The sequence below is a fragment of the Coptis chinensis genome, chromosome 7 (genome assembly GCF_015680905.1).
Source record: "Coptis chinensis isolate HL-2020 chromosome 7, ASM1568090v1, whole genome shotgun sequence".
Taxonomy (NCBI): domain Eukaryota; kingdom Viridiplantae; phylum Streptophyta; class Magnoliopsida; order Ranunculales; family Ranunculaceae; genus Coptis; species Coptis chinensis.
The window spans coordinates 95,905,635-95,925,428 of NC_141462.1; the positions used below are offsets into that span (position 1 = coordinate 95,905,635).

The following is a 19,794-nucleotide window of genomic DNA, read 5'->3' on the forward strand; positions in this document are numbered from 1 at the left end:
TGCAACATTGTTTCATATATGAGGCAGTAATATGTTAATGTACTATGAGTGAGCTATTGTAAGACATGATATGTAAGCCACTACAATGTATTTGTAGTGGTTTACAAAAAGTGAAGTGGGATCTTGCATGTTGATCCCAGAATAATAATAGGGTACCTATGATAATATATGGGTAACCAGTATTTGACATTTGAAGTACTCATATAATCTTAAAATTTTATTGAAAGTTGTAATATGATATGGGTACATTCTTGAATTGGAATTGCAAATGTTGTGTGGATCCATGTTGTTATATGAAGCACTAATAATGTGTTGTTATGGAACTGCATGTTGTAGCATTGTTTCATATATGAGGCAGTAATATGTTAATGTATCATGAGTGAGCTATTGTTAGACATGATATGTCAGCCACTACAATTCATCTGTAGTGGTTTATAAATAGTGAAGTGGGATCTTACTTATATTCTTTGTTATGTGCTCTGATTAATCTAAAACAGGTCAGTAAGGAGGTTAGGGTTGTTGGGGATATACTCCAGAGTGAAATAAGGACTGGCATGGAAACAATAATTCAAGAGATTGCTCATGGTGGGATGAAAGGTGGTATAGAAAGTTCAGAGGTTGAGGTTATGAAAGGGCCTGGAACAAGGGGCAGAACAAGGAGCAAAAGTTTAGAGGTTAAGGTTATGAAAGGAGCTACAACTAGAAGCTCAAGCCCAAGAAAGCCAAGCAATGTAGGTGCTGATGCTAAACTGAAAACACCAACAAGGTCTTCCCAGAAGAAGTCTACCGAAGTCTTCCCAGAAAAAGGTTCACTCAAAACCTAAGAAAGGGAGTTCATCTGCTTCTAAGAAAGTTACCTTTGAGGTTTCTCCTAGTTCCTCATCTAAAAGAAAAATAGCATTGGACAAGGATCAAAGCCTCGAAGTTGTGGGAGATACTTCAATACCTGCTCAGATTGAAAGAAAGAAAAGGAAAGTGGTCAAAGTTTGTGGTACTCGAGTTCAGCCATCAAAGGCCAGCAAAAATGAGGCTATAAAGGCTAGTGAGAGGCAAAACTTGAAGAAAAAATATCAAATCAATGAGAGAACAAGAGAAAGGGAGCTGAATCTTAAGGAAGCTGAGACACCCAAACAAAGAAGGAAGTTGATTCAGGCTAAGTCAGATGAAGATGAAGATGTTGCACAGAAACAAAGAGGGCAAAATGATTTCGAGTCAATTGCTGCAAGTGCTTTGCAAGAGATTAGTGAGGTCATATGATAAGAGCCCAAAATTGTAGTTTTAACCCTGTAACAGTCATACTTTTAGACCAATTATGTGAGTAATAATTAAGAGTTAACACTGATTACGTGTTTTTATGCATTTCAGGCTTCAAAGTTCATTATGTGCAGAAATGTGCCACTTTAGCGAGATAAAGGAGCAAAGGTCGGTTACTAAGGAGTTCTGTGATTAAAGGCCAAGATTCAAGAAGACAAAGCCTTTCTAAAGCCCTGGTCAAAAGCTGAAAAGTCGACGCTGGCGTAAACAAAGACACAAAGTCGCTAGAGAATTTCAAGGCCGTATCTTTGGACTCAGATCTCGGAATTGGGCCTACCTTATGTCAAAACGACCGGCTCGAAAAGAGCTTTCCAATGGTCTAACCCTTGACCCAATCAGAGGAGCATAATTGGACGAAAAGTCTGTTGAAGCCAACTGTAGCTGAAGAGGCCTTTTTGGACTGAAAGAATTGGGTTTTGGGCCTGATTCTCTGGCCCAAAACATGGCTCTAAGCCCATGCACGATTTTTGGATCTGAAAGTATAAAAACAAGAGCTTGACTCTTTGTTAAGGGTAGATAGTTAGGTTAGAAAATAAAGGTAGCTTAGAATAGAAAGTAGCCATTAGAATAGCTTCTAGATCTAGATTTAATTGTTTTTAATTAAGTTTAGTTTCAAATCCAATTCTTGTTTTGGATTAAACTCTTAGAATCATTATTCTTAATTAGTTTGATTCAATAAATAGCTAGTTTGTCAATTTCGCTTCTTGTCATTTACAATTGTTAGATCTAATTTCATTTATTACTTGTTATTCAATTCTTAGTTATTAATTAGAATTTAATGATTGTTTAAATTAGATTAGTAAATTTCAATTCTTTATAGTATGTTTAGTTTTAATTTAATCGGAAATGATTACGTAATGATTCTCGGCTAAACCTCCATTAGAAGGGGGTTGAGAAGCCTTGATGAAAGCTTGATTTGTGTTAGCATAGGATAGTCGTAATTTCTATTCCACTCTAGAAACGATTAGTTCACCATGAGAATGGGTTTAATCGTTCACATGCTAGTTATGAATTAGTAGAAATGCCATGTGTAATTAGGGATTAGGAAGAACCAATTGTTCTGCGTAGCAGTTCAATTCAGATTACGACGATTCATCGTTAGCAAGTTAAGTTGAGTTAAGGTGGAATCAATTCCCCCTCTAACTCCTTATCATAGAATCAACGTAGCATTCCCATAGTTTTTCTAATAGTCGACTAGTTGCATCTTGTGGGTAGTTGCATCGTAGTCTAGTTTCCATTTCGTAAATCTCTCATTAGACTTTAGAGTAGTTTACTTATACGTAGAGAACACAGCATGCGGAAGGACTAGGAGTGGAACGAATCATCTACTCCACTATATCTCATAGGATTGAGAGTAGAAATCTTTGATAATATAGACTCGTAACAAGTTTTAGTTTACTTACGTTTTGAGTTTTATCATTCATTTCGTAGGTAAATTATCATTTTTTCGTTTATCATCATACCCAAGGGGACATACCAAAAACATAGTGTGGAGCTGGAGGAGGACCTGGTGGGGGTACAGACTGCTATAGTATCTTATGCTAAATCTTCAATGCTTGATCATGTTCCCTTTTACTCTCCTTTGTCTTCTACTTTTGTCCTTCCTCCTGGGGATCTTGATGGGGAATCATATCCTTTGGCTTTAGTTTTAGTCCTTCCTCCTGGTGATCTTGATGGGGAAGCAATCCTGAATAGAGAAATGGAAAAATTCAGTTTTGTTTCTCTATTGGCTGGAAGTGCAGAGCTCCCTGACATAACTGTATTGCCAGCCCTATCACCATCAGAAGGAGTAAGCACTGAACATGATGTGGCAGCTATAGATGATGACCAGAACACTGTGGGTTAGCATGATGCTGGTGATGTGGAGGATCCTAATGTGGTACTCATTCACACTTAGATGGAGAAGGAAATGGATAAGAAAAGTGCAGAGAGTGGTCGTAGAAGAAGGAGGAGGGAGAAAAAACTGGGAAATGACTGTGACTCATTAATCAAGGTTGCTCTGTCATCAACCTTTTACAAGAAAACAACTACCACAGGTGAGGTAAATGTTGTCAATTATTACTGGAGAAAGTGCAGATGGGAAGAAGGATCAATGAGAGCTCTCCATATATGAGAGTTTTTAGGTATAATCAAGTTATTTCAGTGCATAATTTTCATTCGTTACATGGAAGATAATGGGTGGATGGTGAGGTAATGAATCTACCATTAGTAATTTGCTTTAAAACTATCAGCAACTTGGTATTAATGTGCAAAGTAAACTACTACAGAAAGTTAATTGTTACTAATTCATATTTGATTCTTTTATAGGTTCTCAGCTTATATGTCAAGCTATTGATAAGGTGGTATAAGCAGCACTGTAAAGAACATGCCATTCCATAAGATGAAGTGTATACTATTATGGAGGATGTTTACTTTGCTGTGAGTTCTCTATACTTTAATACTAAGTTTCTGTTGAAGCTTACTCACTAATCTTACTTAAGTTTGATAAACTTAATCATCACTTTGTGGATGTAGAAATTCATGATAAGAGAGTATGAGATATTCAAGAATAAGCTACAAGACCCAAGTTTTCGAGCTACAAGACCAGAGGAAAGATTGGTTAATGGTTTGTACCATACAGATGAAATTGTGAAAGAGTATTTGGACCCTTTTGAAGGAAGGATTAGAAATCAACTGCACCCAGTACAGGGTAAGGGAGTAATTGTACCTCTTCAAGTTCATGGTAGTCACTGGATTGTTGATGTCTTTAACTTTAAAGAGATGAAAGTGTGCACCTATGATTCTCTTGGTGGAAACCAAATTTCTAATGAACAACTAGCTTTGGAGGGAATGATTCCTTATGTGCTCAGGTGTGTTGATCCAAGCTCTACTGTTGATTTGAACACACCATGGGCTCATGAATTTGTTAGTGCCACACAACAACCAGATTCCAACAGCTGTGGGTTATATTGCCTTGCCTTTATTGATAATCTTCTTAGAGGTGTTCCTGATAGGGTAAACAATATTGACATGCAACCATTTAGAATGCGGCTGAGGATTGGAATAGACATTATATCCTGTGGATTAAATCCAAATGAAGTGGCTAAGAAGATAAAAGAATTTGAACAGAGGTTGATAGAAGAAAGTCTGCAAGTAGATAACCAAGTGTCCAAGGATGTAGCAGCTACTGGGACAGAGGTACTGAAGCATGTGTCCAAGGATGTAGCAGCTACTAGGACAGAGGTACTGAAGCAAGTTGACATTGGCATAGAGCCCAAGGATGCTGAAGCAGCTACTGAGATAAAGGATGTTGAAGCTGGAAGTGAGCAAGTGGACAAAGATGTTGAACCTGCTACTCTGAACCAAGTGGAGACGGAGCAATGCCAACAAAAGGAAGCAGATGCAGCTGCAAGTGACCAACTCAAGGAGGATGTTGAACCTGCTACTGAGTTGGTCCAAGTGAAGACTGAGCAATGCCAACAGAGTGAAGCAGATGCAGCAGGAAGTAACCAAGTGAATGAGGATGTTGAACTTGCTAATGAGTTGGTCCAAGTGGAGGCTAACCAATGCCAATAGAGTGCAACAGATGCAGCTGAAAGTGACCAAGTCAAAGAGGATGCTGAAGCTGGTACTGAGGACCAACTCCATGTTGAACCTGCTAATAAGTATGTTGGTCCAAGTGGAGGCTAACCAATGCCAACAGAGTGCAGCTGGAAGTGACCAAGTCAAGGAGGATGCTGAAGCTGCTACTGAGGACCAACTCAACATTGACCCAGATGAAGAGACTCATGACGACACAGCTAGAAGCTAAGTATAGCTGCAGGATGCAAAAAACAACAAAGGTAAGGATGCTGAAGATGGGTCTGCTGACCAACAGGAGAAAATAGTTGAAGACAAGAACTAGGGGACATCGAAATGCTCTCATTTTAAGATGTTTGTTATTATTTTGGAACTTATGTGTCTAATCTTGTAGTACTCCGTTTTGACAAACATAATATTTTGTAGGGGTTTGAAGTCAGTGGTTTGTTTAGATAACGGCCCTAGATAACGTCTCTAATTTTCAAGTTACAATCCTAAGTGTTTCAATTGTGGCGTTAATTTTAACCCTTAATTTTATAGTATTTTTTTATAGTATTTGTTTTTTTTGCTACCTTACATATTAATAACTTCAATAGAAAAAACACCTGCAAGTATAAACAACAAAATACCATTACATTGATTCCCAAATAACTTACATAGTCATTGAAAGGCCCAAGAAAATCCAAATAACATTACAAGATTAGTTGTTGACAGTACTTATATTTATCGCTGATGGTTAACTCAAATGTTATCTTCGTTGGTAAAATCAGCCGGAACCCACCCCAGCTGAAAAGTCAATCCAAGCAGCATCATCTGTCGCATTAGGGTAGGTTGCTCTGTTGTGTCCAAGGGCACCACAACGGCTGCACCTTCTCCTTTGCACTGACACACCTTCCCCTTTAGAACGTTTCCTCTTCTTTTGGGGCCTGCCAGGCATTACCTCATTTGTGGGAGGACGAACCATGATGTTGTAACTTCCACAATGCCACTGTTCTTTGCCCTTCATCGGTGTCCAATTCTCTTGATAGGTATCCATCATCGTTTCCTTTGAGTAGCACGGCAGGTAGAAGTCATATACACAAAACCGACCATCATCAATGGCCTTCATTGCATGGCTACAAGGAATACCAACTTGTTGAAAAAAACCACATGTACAACATTTTTTTAGTAGGTCAACTGTATCCGTGCGCTCTACGCTGGTAACCAAGTATACGTACTCACTAACCCTTATTGTAGTGAACGACCGACTAACATAACGAGAGGAAATGATTACATCCTCAGCTGATTTTGTCAGCTTTGTCTTCAGCTTCGAAGCCATGACCCGATAGTCATAAAAGTGCCTCATAATGTTCATTCGAATACCATTTAGCATAGATGTAATTGGCATAGCTCGCTCAGTCATAATCATCTTATTCCAACTCGATATGATTTGTATAACAAATTACATACCTTCTCATTTCAAAGATAGGCAAATGACCAACCGTTCCTTCGAATCTTTTTATTTTTTGGCGTAACATTTACTATCACTACACCAAATACGACACATGATTCTCACAAAGTCAGCTTTATCATAAGTTTCTACTGCAGCCTTAACTCTCCCTTTGGTGTCTTCTTTGCTAACATTATTGGAGATATGTTGTGCACAAAAGCTATAAATGTCAGTTGTTTTTATTATAGTTGTGAGATGATTGATAGTTGTAGTCTTAATACCATCCCATGCTAACGTAACTTAGTCTAAAAGACTAAAACCCATCTTGAGAGAAAGTTATAAAGGTAAGGTTGATAGTTGTTTAGTTATCTGATGATTTTAAATGTTTAGTTGTGTTCTATTTTTTATTGTTTATATCTTTTTATTCCACTTCTGATTTTTGTGAATGATCTCTATTTCTGTGTACTGGAGATATCATCATACCACAAATCATTTGTTCAGGTTGGATATAATGAGGGCCTATTCATATTTTTTAAATATCACAATTACTGTCAATATGATTTGTTCAGTACAAGTGACGGTTGGAGTTGGACCGTTGGACCCTCTCTCGTCATGTGTTATTGTTGTTGTTTTTGACTTGTTGTTGTTGTTGTTGTTGTTGTTGTTGTTGTTGTTGTTGTTGTTGTTGTTGTTGTTGTTGTTGTTGTCGTCATCGTCGTCGTTGCATGCATGAATGTAATAACACTTTTAATATCAATATCAATATCAATATCAATAATACTTAGCTTTGCTGCATGCAGTTTCCACAAGTTTCAAAGAAGCATATATTGCTGCAATGGAGTTCTGTCCAACGTGTGGGAACATGTTGCGTTCGATGCACAAAACCTCGGGCCGAAAGCTTAGGTTATTCTGCCAACCTGTCCATACATTTGCGTAGATAGAAAATAAAATAAAGCGTAGACAACCCCTTGTAAAGAAAACTATTGAGCCCATCTTCAATAGCAAAGACGAAATGAAGACCGCAAAAAATTCAAGAACGCCTGCATCGCGAACTCCATCGAAGCCTACTTTATTGAGTTTTCGGACTTCGGTCAAAGCCAGATGAACCCATGTCACGCTTTTACAGGTGCTGCAATGACGAATGCAATCGCGAGTGGCGAGAAGAGTAGTTGTGACTCACAAGGAACCATATTTGTTCCTACCTCTATTGCTGTAATATTGTGCAATGAAGCATTTAGCATTTAGTAGATGGGAGCAGAATGCTTTATACATTTCATTGGTGTAACAAAAAGATATTCATTGCCTAGTGTATGAAATTGTCTGCATTGGATGGCCTGCTTTGAGTGATTTTTAGACGAGGTGATCTCTGTTGTTGCTATTAGACTTCATTGATTGCTAAATTTATTGTGTTGCTGTTATTCGTACTATACTTGCTGCGTTGCATCTTGAACATATTTAACTGAATAGTTCAAATATTTTTTCCCAGTGCTTGAAACAGAGATCAGAATGGAAAGTTTGAAAGCATTCAAAGGGCTAGTATAAGTGATGTTCATGCGGATTTTGATTATGGCATATTATCTGTAGTGTGCTCCGCACATGCTTCCAGTAACCTCGTTGCAAAACTCCAAAAGGGTTTCATGTCAATATAGTTTATGCTAGCAACGAGAGAATGATAGAATTAAACTGTCGGACTTATGTTCTATGTTTGAAGTATTAGTGGTCCATGTAGTGTTGTTGGTGATTTCAACAATGTTGTATACTCCTTTGAACGGATGGGATGTTATTGTACACGAGAGAAATTTTCCCTTTTGCAAGTAGCCTTGCTACCACATATAGCAGCGAAGGTGTTGATGTTCAACTCCAACACCTGCGTCCTTAAAAGAGTTTACAATTTTACATGATCAATCCATTTTTGTCGGTGAACTGTATAACAACAAGAACACATTGAAATCAAAATCAAAATCAAAATGGGATGGACGGACCGGACTAATGAACTTATGAACTCTCTTTTACATATATCAAAGCACCGAGTGGCAGGGACACACCTCTAGATCACTTTTTATACCTCTCTCTCCTAGCAACTAAGCAAGTCCATTATCTCCCCAAGTTTAATAAGATGTCCTAGTCCGTGAAACTTTTTTGTACTTGTTATGCGTCCATGACTCCATGTCTACAGATGTTCCTGACTTGATGGACCATTGTAGAAAGCATTCGAATGCCGCCCCTAACCTCTCTTCACAACTCAAAACCTGGTTATATTTTCAAAAACTAACCAAATCTCGAAGTCAATTCTCGTTGATATCGATCCACAATCAGTCGCGTCCAAGAGCAAATGCCTCTTTCTTCTGGGTGCAATCATTATTTATGTCATAAATATTCTTTATCTACGGTAAATAATGTAAAGCTTTTTCGAAGTTCGCTCTGTTTAATTATAGCCAGTACTCATAAATATTCTTTATCTACGGTAAATAATGTAAAGCTTTTTCGAAGTTGTAATGCTCTATTTAATTACAGCCAGTACTACTAGAAGACCACCCCGTATGTTATCACGTTTTGAAGATGAAACCCTGTTAGAGAATTGTTCGACAAAAAGAAGTTGTAAGTGTTGGAGTTATCCCTCACATGAGGAGAGAAACAGAGCTGGAGAGAAACGGAGCAAATTGGTTTCGATTTGTCGAGGAAGGCCCAAGGCCTCGGAAGACACCGGGGGGTTCCGATGTTTTGCCGACTCCACGCCAAAAGGGGAGCACCCGCGCCCTGGTCTAATTTTCGTGGGCTTCGCTACAGTAACCGCGAAATTTGGTTTTTGGAGATAAAACCAAAATCAAGGTTTTGGAAAACCGAAAAGAAGACTAAGACTGAGAACCAGACAAAAAACAAAGAGGGAAACCAATCTTGAAAGCTATCAAGATTGAGAGATAACCTTTACAGAGATACAACCCTGTAAAGAGATAAGAGTGATCTAATAAGGTGAGAGACTGAAAAGGAGAGATTGTAATCTTCCTTCCCACTTTAATAAGAACTGGCTCTTGTGGAAGTAGGCATCATTGGCCGAACCACGGTAAATCTTTGTGTTGTGGTTTGCTTTTACTGCTTTACATTATTATTTGTTGTTGATAGTTGTTTAGCGAGTTGGGCATGTTAGTATAGGTAGTTTGTGATATTTAGAATTCATCTGGAGTTGAAGTGTGTTCATACAAGTTATCTGTGTAGTGGGGGAACCGATTGGTATTGGTATAATCCCCAACAAGTGGTATCAGAGCCAGGTTGGAATAGCCTAGGGTGTTATCCAAATCTTGGTTGGAAGGTGTTTGACAAAACTCCTGAGAGAAGATTTGAGTTAAATAACTTGTAGAGATGGACCATTCCGGGAAGACTCGCATGATGAGTCTGAATAGGAAGAACTACACCATCTGGAAAGCCAAGATGGAAGACTTGCTATACTGCAAGGACTTGGCACTTCCCATTGAGAATGAGAGAGTAAAACCAGAAAAGACTGATGAGGCTGAGTGGAAAAAGCGTGACAGAAAAGTGATTGGATACATTCGACAGTGGATTGACGATTGTCTTTCACCATGTGTCCTAAGAGAGACCCTTCAAATTGCGGGAAGAAACTTCGAAGACCTTTATGAGAGGAAGTCGGGTGGAAACAAAGTGCTGATCGTTAAGAAGTTTGCAGACACGAAGTACCAAAAAGGTTCTTCAATGTTTGAGCATCTTAACGAAGTACAGAATATCATCAATCAAATGCATTTGATGAAGATTAATTTGGGAGACGAAGTTGAGGCTTTGTTTCTATTAGGCTCTCTACCCGAAAGTTGGGAGACATTAGCAGTTTCTCTACATGGAGCAGCCAAGGATGGAATTGTTACCATGGAGATGGCTACCATGTCTTTGTTGAATGAAGAGACTAGAAGGAGTGCAAGAAGCAGGTCCTCTCACTCAGAGGTCCTTTTCACAGAGAAGCAGGGGAGAGGTCGAAACAGAAAACCATCTCGCTCTAGAGGTGATGATGTATAAATCTAGGGGTGAAGCTTAGAACCCTAAGGCGAGAGGCAATGTTACTATTGTGCCACCAAAGGCCACTTCGGATATGAGTGCAGAACACTAAAGAGGGATGAGAAGAATAACCGCGGTACATGAAGACATGGTGCAAAAGGAGCCGGAAACACAGCAGAGATACTACCGCACTAGTCAATCGACCTAGTGGGAATTGCGGTCGATTGTGGTGTGGCCGCCTTAGTACCTCATGTCGATACTGAGAGTGGGTGATAGATACAGGAGCATCCTATCACGCCACACCGCGACAGGGATTCTTCACTACCTACACCGTGGTGAATATGGTGAAGTAAGGATGGGGTAATGCTGGCGCCCTCAAGATTATAGGCATGGAGATGTTCATGTAGAAACCAATGTCGGCTACACCTTGACACTCAAGGATGTAAGACATGTCCCCCGACATTCGCTAAGTTTAATTTCGCTAGGAAATTAGATGATGATGGCTTTGTAAACTCGTTTGGTAACGGGTATGGAACCGAAAGCGGCAGGTTCCATTCAGAAGAGCCGGAGGAAAGAAAATTTGCTCTATTTACAAAAACGTGCTAGTTTGTGTAAAGCGTAAGCGAACGCACGGTAGAAGAAGAAGCTTTATCCTGAACCTGTGGCACAAGAGACCGCGGTCACATGGGCATAAAAGGGATGGAAGTTCTTGCTAAGCAAAAAAGGTCGTGCCAGACATTAAAGGTACACATATAGATACGCGGTATTCATCGTTTGGTAGGAAAGCAACACGGGTGTCTTTCCAAAGATTCCGTCTCACGAAAGCGACAACCGCCCTTGAACTATAATGCCTGGAGACTTATGTGGTCCTATGAGAGTGAAGTCCCACCGGAGTTTCAGATTTTTGACATTCATTGATGATGCGCCAAGAAAGATATGGGCCTATAGTCTGAATACCAAGGATGAAGTACTTGGCGTGTTTGAGAAATTCCAAAGATGGTGGAAAGAGAGACTGGAAGTTGTTAAAGTGTATTCATTTCGGATAATGGGGGTGAGTACATTGGGCCATTTGAAGAGTATTGCCGAGTCATGGATTCGGCCATGAGCGCACCGTTCCCAAGACACCGCGAAGAATGGAATAGCAGAGAGAATGAACCGCACCATTGTAGAGGATGAGATGCATGCTATCTCACTCTAAGCTACCTAGAAGCTCTTGGGTAGAAGCAATGCGTCATACCGTGCATGTAATCAACCTCGTCGCCAACAAAACCTCTCGAATAGTGATTATCCGAGAGAGTATGGTCGCAGAGATATTGATTATGGATACTTGAGGGTATTTGGGTGCGGGGGCATTTGTGCATATTCCGAAGGATGAGAGATCCAAGCTTGATGACAAAGCCAAGCGCATTTTTACGGGTTATGGAGATGAAAAGTTTGGTTACAAACTCTATGATCCGATTACCAAGAAAGTAATCCGAAGTCGAGATGTTGTGTTCCTGGAAGACCAAACCATAGCAGACTTTGAGGAGGGTGAGAAGCTACAGGCTTTCACTAATGATCTTGTTGATTTAGAACCAGAAGTTGTTCTACCGTGGAACGCGCGTATGCATTGAGAATGCAGAGAACCATGAGTTTGAAGCTTATGATGAGAATCCTATTGCTCATGATGGGATAGAACCTATTGGTATAGAAGATGCGAGATGAGATGTATGAACCACCACCCGAGCAAGCGAAGTGCATCCTCCCCGAGGCATTAGATGGGGCAAGGAGGTCCGGATGAGAGACTAGCTTCCGTGTATCCACCACATAACGCACGCGTTACTATCGGATGGTTGAGAACCTATGTACTATCAAGAGGCACACCTTGAAGGTACGACAAAGAAAAGTGGTTCAAGGCCATGCATGACGAGATGGATTATTTGCATAAGAATCACACTTATGAGTTAGTCGAGAAACCCGGGGAGAAAAGTTCTCAAGAATAAGTGGATATACAAAGTCAAGCATGAGGAGAAAAATCCTCACCCAAGGCACAAAGCTCGCCTTTGTTGTGAAGGGATTCGGTCAAAGGAAAGGAATTGAATTTGATGAGATTTTTCTCTCCAGTAGTGAAGATGACTTCTATCCGGGTGGTATTGGGTATGGCCGCAAGTATGAACCTAGAGGTTGAAAGCAGCTAGATGTTAAGACATCTTTTCTTCATGGAGACCTTAAAGAAGATGTCTACATGGACCAAACCCGGAGGGGTTTGAGGTCAAAGGCAAAAGAGCACCTAGTATGCAAGCCGATAAAAAGAGCTTGTATGGGTTGAAGCAAGCACCGACGACGATTGGGTACATAAAGTTTGACTCCTTTATGGCGAAGCAAGGATACAAGAAGTCCGCTTCCGATCATTGTCGCGTTTGTTCGAGAGATTTCCGGATGGGGATTTCATTGGCTATCATTGTATGTGGATGATATGTTGATAGTTGGCCCAAACATCAACAAAATATCCAATTTGAAGAAAGACTTGAGTAAGTCCTTTGAGATAAAGGATTTGGGTCAAAAAAAGCGATACTTGGGACGCGGATCACTTTCGTGGAGAGAGTGGAAGTTGTGGCTTTCTTTAAGAAAGCTACATCGGAAGCGTGTTGAAGAGATTCAACATGGATCGCGAAACCCGGTCGGTTGTCCGGCTGGTGGTGGCCCGTTCGCATGACCAAAGAGATGTGTCCTAAGGGTGAGCATAAGCAGAGTCAGATGGCCAGTGGGCAGCTTGATGTATGCCATGGTGTGTACTAGACCGGATATTGCTTTCGCCGTTGGGGTTGTAAGCAGATTTCTGTCAAATCCGGGTAAAGAGCATTGGGAAGGTGTTAAGTGGATATTGAGATATCTCAAAGGCACTTCCAAATCGTGTTTGTGCTTTGGTAGAAGTAAGCCCTTACTTGAAGGCTACATCGATGCGCAACATGGCGGTGATGTTGATTTCGATGAAGTCCACCTCCGGTTATCCGGTTACTTTTGCGGGGAGCAGTTTCTTGGCAATCTAAGTTGCAAAAGTGTGTTGCCCTCTCCACTACGTAGTTTAGTATATTGCGACCAATCGAAAGTGTTGCAAAGAGATGCTATGGATGAAGAGGTTATTCGACCTAACTAGGGCTAAAGCGTAAACAGGTTTGTAGTTCTATGTGACGGTCGAGGCGCCATCCACTTGAGCAAGAATCTGAAGTTTTCATTCTAGATCCAAGCACATACACATGCGTTATCATCGATTAGAGAAGTACTTTCGAAGACAAGTATTTGTGTATCGAGAAGATCCATACCGACAAGAACGGGTCGGATATGATGACCAAAATCTTACCGAAATGTAAGTTTGATATTTGCCGCTACCGCGAATGGTAGCGCACTCCTCCGCTGATTTGGCAATTGCATGGGAGGTATCCCCCACCGTTCGAGGGGAGATTGTGAGTTATCCCTCACATGAGGAGAGAAACAGAGCTGGAGAGAAACGGAGCAAATTCGGTTTCAGATTTGGCCGAAGAACTCGCCGCCGCGGGGGGCGACCCGCACTCGTGGTTCCATGTTTCAAGCCGCCCGCCGGAAAGAGGCACAAGGCTCAGGGCTCTCCAGTGTTTGGGCGCGACCCGCACTCAAAGGGGGAGCACCCGCGCCCTGGTCTAATTTTCGTGGGCTTCGCTACAGTAACCGCGAAATTTGGTTTTTGGAGATAAAACCAAAATCAAGGTTTTGGAAAACCGAAAAGAAGACTAAGACTGAGAACCAGACAAAAACAAAGAGAGAAAACCAATCTTGAAAGCTATCAAGATTGAGAGATAACCTTTACAGAGATACAACCCTGTAAAGAGATAAGAGTGATCTAGTAAGGTGAGAGACTGAAAAGGAGAGATTGTAATCTTCCTTCCCACTTTAATAAGAACTGGCTCTTGTAGAAGTAGGCATCATTGGCCGAACCACGGTAAATCTTTGTGTTGTGGTTTGCTTTTACTGCTTTACATTATTATTTGTTGTTGATAGTTGTTTAGCGAGTTGGGCATGTTAGTATAGGTAGTTTGTGATATTTAGAATTCATCTGGAGTTGAAGTGTGTTCATACAAGTTATCTGTGTAGTAGGGGAACCGATTGGTATTGGTATAATCCCCAACAGTAAGTTGTGAAAATGCTTGATTCTCAGACTCTCACGCTCCGTATCATCAGATAAATGTGTCACCCCAACAGAAGTATCTAGGGGTTCCCAAATTTTACTCTTAACATTGGATATATGCAGATTAATAAACGTTGAATGTAATGCAACTCTGGCTCCATTGCGATCAGTGACAACCACAACAAACATACATGAGGTTCTTCTCTTAATAAAAGTTGCATCCACATTAGTGATGTGCCACATATTTCCTTGCACGGTTGAAATGCACACAGAAGTGTAAATGACTTGAGACCCTCGGTATATTATCAAAAGAGATACGGCAACTTTGAAGTCGGGCTTTGCACAAGTAAGATTGGTTACTTGCTCATGAAGTAGACCAATGGCAGGAACCGCAGGATTACATCCTCTTTCTTTCCGAGGATCGACTCCAAAGAGGTCACAGGTCACTTCGACAAAATAAGAGGTGCCAACCATTCACAGATCAAGGTGAAGCTTCTTGCCCGCTTCTGAGAGCCATGTATTCATTCGCTTTTTCGTACTTCCTATCCCTGTTCTTTAAATTTAACATAAAACTTTAGCTTTTAAGCTAAAATTAGAGTGTACATTGTCAAATGAGATCAATCATTTGTACAATTGGTTTACTTTACAATGAGTTCTCACTTTTTGGTTTCATGTTACTCAATATGTTGCTTGTGACTCAAGTACTTGAAAAACAAAAGACCATTTCCAGGAGTAACATGGGCTATGATTTTTCACACCGAAAAGCAGTTCCAGCTAGAGCAAAACTTGGTTCTTCGTGAACTTATTCAGCGAAAGCATCACTGGAGAAAACCTTCAGGGTCCCCATTTCTGAACAATTCACATGTTAATTGAGCTCTTTTTCTGCAACCCATTCTGTCTCTGTAAAGGCGAACCACAAGACCTGCAGATAAGTAAAGGAAAGCAATACCCAAATCATGATCAAGCTTGCGTTCTAATGAGGAGAGCACCACATTTTTACACAATCAAACCCGTTCTTCCACCTGTGAAGGGTAACAAATCTAACATTCATCCAAAATGAGGAACACGTTTAGTAAGAATGTAATATTCAGGGCCAACCATGTTGGTTTAAGCATCACAATTTTCATATCTGAACCATCGAAGAAAACCAGATAGAACAAAAGTGTAACAAACAATAAAATAATAATAATAAGTCGTAGTTCTAACTTCATCAGCAGAACTTCCATTACCAAATTGTCCGAAAAACAAAACATCCTCTTCGTGTACTTTTGGCATATAAGCAAAATGTCATGTGTTGTCTATTAATCATGTAACCTTCATTCTAGATCCCAATCCAACTACACCCAGGATAAGTCTTTAGTCCTCTATCCTTCATTAGCTTCCTCACTCTTGCTACCCACTCCCAGCGACCTGCACAGGCATACAAATTCACTAGCTGCACATGGGTCACAGCGTAACCTGGAACCTATAATAATCGGTTCTCTGATATGAAACCATGAAGCCTGCAAGATGACAGTAGTGAACCCCAAATACCTGCATTTGGACAAACGGGCATCTCATTAATGAGCTCTTTAGCTTCTTTCACCAACCCAGCTCGGCTTATCAGATCGACAATACATGGGTTGTGATCTAACTCTGGCTCCACTCCATATTGAGTTTCTGAAGATAATTGGAAATTCATTCACATGTTGGGACAACACAATTGCATCATGGATACAAAATATTATGATAGCATGTCAAAGTAACCATTTATTCCTATTCTATTTTATTATTGTTTTTCGCTAACCAATTGAACCTAAAACAAAATGAACCATATAGAAGGAAAATAAATATATGAATCTATGAGTAAGTAAACATTTGTAGTAGGATGAATGCATACTAATATAACACTCAATATAAACATTAGTAAAACTAAAAACCTCTTAAATTGTAGAATCAACCTTGCTAATCTATAATGTTCCAAGGAATAGATTATATGAAAAGTATACTTCTAACAATTACAAACAATCTGAAGTAGTGCCCTGCAATTAGCATCCCAGACACTTTGTAGGTAATCAAACTTGTAAATTGCATGTCTAGGTAGCTCTTTTGTCTGCCTCCTAATTTCCCTGGATCAATGATGGTTATGATAATTATGCACACACGCCAAAAACAAGTTTGAGTACTGCACACAACAATTAATTAAAATATCAACCAAGAAGAAAACAAGCAGAGATTAAGAGACAAACCTGTGAGCTTAGTGCTATTAGGATTCTTCTTTACTAAATAACTCTCCCTCTGTGAAAAACCCCAAACCCTTTGCCCTCTTATTGGGAGACTCCTCATGAATCTCCTCGTTTGAGAAACCTCCTTCAGATCCCGACACATGTAAAGACAAGCATTTGCAAGAACATCAAAACTCTTTGAACGAAATTGGAAAAAACTCTTTGCAAGCTTTCTAATCCCAACAGCAGCAAATACAAGACCGGGCGCTTTAAGCCCTTACAAAAGATATTATACGTGGCTATGAACTCAACTTCATGGTGGAACCAACGTAAAGGAACTATAAAGAATGACACAACCCGTGTAAGACAGCGTTCAAGCTCAATGCGCCAAATCAAAATCTGAATTATGAACAGAACCGGGAAGAACATATGGTATAAAACATTAAAACAGCCTCAGTTTTGGTTCTAGCCTATGAATTTATCGGTGAACTTTATGTCTGCATTGTACAAAACAATAAACATACCATCATTAAGCCAGCATGATTTGCAACGATTTTATTATTGGTCTAAACCTTCTTCATGTACTTCCGCACATGACTAAAACGCCTCATGTTGTCTATTAAACTATCAACCACTGCCAGGATTTCGTCCACTCTAGCATTTGACCTGTCTTCCGCTCTAAACTTGTAAACTTCATTCTTGATCTCAATCCAACTACACCCAGGATAAGTCTTTAGGCCCCTATCATTCATAAGCTTCCTAACTCTTGCTACCTGCTCCCAGCGACCTGCATTGGCATACAATTTCACTAGCTGCACATGGGTTGCAGTGCAACTTGGAACCAATAATAGCCTATTCTCTGCAGCCTCAATTCCAATAAGAACTTCCCCATGAAGCCTGCAAGATGAAAGTAGTGAACCCCAAATAACTGCATTAGGACAAATGGGCATCTTGTTAATGAACTCTTTAGCTTCTTTTCACCATCCCAGCTCGGCCTAGCAGATCAACAATACATGAGTAGTGGTCTAAATCTGGCTCTACTCCATACTGAACCATTGAATTGAAACAGATAATGACCATATTCTACAAGACCAGCATGACAACATGACGAGAGCACACCAAGAAAAGTAATGGCATCGGGATTAATTTTCAGTTCCTTCATTTCATTAAGCAATTCTATAGCTTCCTCAGCAAGACCATATTGAGCATATCCAGCAATCATTGAATTCCATGATACCAAATCCCTTTTTCGCATACATTCAAAAATACAAAAAAAGCTTCATCCACGTTTCCACATTTAGAATACATAGAAATAAGTGCATTACCAATATGGATATAAGATTCAAAACCCATCTGAATTGTTTGACAATGAGCACTCCTCCCTTGGCCTAAAGAGCCACTTCCCGCACAAACACCAAGTAAACTAGTAAAGTAAAATCATTAGGTTTTGACTTGAACATCTCATTCTATAGTAAAGCATCAAACACATATCAACATCCCAATTCTGGCAATAAAACCCGCTATTATAGAAGTCCAAGACACCACATTCTTCACAGGAATTTCTTCAAAAACCCGATAAGCCTCATTCAAATGACCACATTTTCCATATAAAACTAGTCAAAGAACTCCCAACATACACATACACATAAAACCCACTCTTCATTGCTAAACAATGAAGCTGCACTCCCTGTTCTAAACATCGATCGAACTCAACGCACACCTAAAGGGTACTCAAGGCGTCAGCACTCATTCCTTGTCTATGCATTTGAATAAACAAAGTACCCCAACAAACATTATTTCTCTCATACATTTTATCAAACATACAAGGTGTTGTATCTAAGTGTGTTGGTTGTTGTAATTTTGCATGCATGACTGTATGAGTCGTAGATGGTTTTGAGGTTGTTGGGTACATTTGTTGTTGTTGTTGGGTGTTATGAAATCTAGTACTCAAAGAACTTGAGTAAAGGAAATTGACATCTTCAATACGCTCAGACTCAAAGCTCATCTAGCAATCGCGGGGCAACAGGGAAGATAAAATTGTCACCTTAAGTCCTAAACTAATCTGACCACACTGATACACACACGCGCACCTTTAGCAAAAAAACATGTACTGTGGAAAAAAAGAGACTTTTATACATTGAAGAAAAAACCAGACGGCCCATAATACAGTAATACACTGTGGAACTGCTAATGACAATAAGTTTTGATGATTCAACAAGATCTGAAGCTGTTATGATGAACTTACTGAGAAAACCTAAGTATGTATATAAAGTTACTTCTTTACTTCTTCATACTCTGCTTCTGGTGGTTGATCACCACCTTGAGATGGACCTCCTGACCCAGATCCACCTGAAACTCCTGACATATGCTGCCCAATCATGGATACAGCCTTATTGGCAGCATCAAGTTTTGCCTTAATCTAATCAGCGTTGTCACCCGCCATAGCCTTCCTGAGGTCTGAAACTGCAGTTTCAATTTCAGTTGCAACTTCAGCAGGGATCTTGTCCCTGTACTCATTCACGCTTTTCTCAATGCTGTAGGTGGTTGTGTCATCTGTGCTCCTGATGTCAATGAGTGTTTTCCTTTCTTGGTCCTTCTGAGCATGCAACTCAGCTTCCCTTGCCAGTTTCTCAATCTCATCCTCAGACAGCCCTCCCGATGACTTGATTGTAATCTGCGGCTCCTTTCCTGTAGCTTTGTCCTTGGCAGAAACGGTCACAATACCATCGGCATCATGTTGGGGATTACACCAATACCAATCGGTTCCCCCACTACACAGATAACTTGTATGAACACACTTCAACTCCGGACAAAATCTAAATATCAACTACAGCCTATACTAACATGCCCAACTCACTAAACAACTATCAACAACATATAATAATGTAAAGGTTAAACAACAAACCACAACACAAAGATTTACCGTGGTTCTCGCCAATGATGCCTACTTCCACAAGAGCGAGTTCTTAATAAAGTAGGAAGGAAGATTACAATCTCCTTACACGATCTCTCACCTTACTAGATCACTCTTCTTTATCTCTTTACGTGGTTGATATCTCAGTAAAGGTTCTCTCTTTGTTTTAGTCCGGATTCCAATCCTTCCGACTTGTTCGGTTCTCGTTAGGTTAGGTTTTCCAAAACCTTGATTT

At 40.1% G+C, this 19,794-nt stretch overlaps 2 protein-coding genes, 1 long non-coding RNA gene and 1 pseudogene across 3 annotated transcripts; 1 reads left to right on the forward strand and 3 right to left on the reverse strand.

Moving 5' to 3' along the window:
* Window positions 1–5,638: 5,638 nt before the first annotated feature.
* Window positions 5,639–6,274, reverse strand: LOC147490266 (uncharacterized). Its single transcript, XM_086574837.1, has one exon. The coding sequence runs from the start codon at window positions 6,272–6,274 to the stop codon at window positions 5,639–5,641; it is 636 nt and encodes a 211-aa protein (XP_086430963.1).
* Window positions 6,275–7,405: 1,131 nt separating this feature from the next.
* LOC147490267 (uncharacterized) lies at window positions 7,406–8,206 on the forward strand. The gene is made up of 2 exons (XR_015201315.1): window positions 7,406–7,660; window positions 7,788–8,206. It is a non-coding gene; the product is annotated as an uncharacterized LOC147490267 (long non-coding RNA).
* Window positions 8,207–13,912: 5,706 nt separating this feature from the next.
* On the reverse strand, window positions 13,913–16,900 carry LOC147490268 (pentatricopeptide repeat-containing protein At2g37320-like). The gene is made up of 3 exons (XM_086571885.1): window positions 16,670–16,900; window positions 15,975–16,100; window positions 13,913–15,851 (listed from the first exon to the last, which is right to left on the reverse strand). The coding sequence occupies exons 1-3, from the start codon at window positions 16,806–16,808 to the stop codon at window positions 15,763–15,765; spliced, it is 354 nt and encodes a 117-aa protein (XP_086428011.1). The 5' UTR covers window positions 16,809–16,900; the 3' UTR covers window positions 13,913–15,762.
* A 311-nt stretch (window positions 16,901–17,211) lies between these two features.
* On the reverse strand, window positions 17,212–19,025 carry LOC147490269 (pentatricopeptide repeat-containing protein At2g37320 pseudogene; annotated as a pseudogene).
* Window positions 19,026–19,794: the final 769 nt, after the last annotated feature.

Coding starts and splice junctions, on each gene's coding strand:
- LOC147490268 (XM_086571885.1), bottom strand. CDS start 16,808: ATGTGTCGGGATCTGAAGGAGGTTTCTCAAACGAGGAGATTCATGAGG. Junction 16,101..16,669: donor TAATAGCACTAAGCTCACAG/GTTTGTCTCTTA, acceptor AATTATCTTCAG/AAACTCAATATGGAGTGGAG. Junction 15,852..15,974: donor GCCCGTTTGTCCAAATGCAG/GTATTTGGGGTT, acceptor ATGCCTGTGCAG/GTCGCTGGGAGTGGGTAGCA.
- LOC147490266 (XM_086574837.1), bottom strand. CDS start 6,274: ATGACTGAGCGAGCTATGCCAATTACATCTATGCTAAATGGTATTCGA.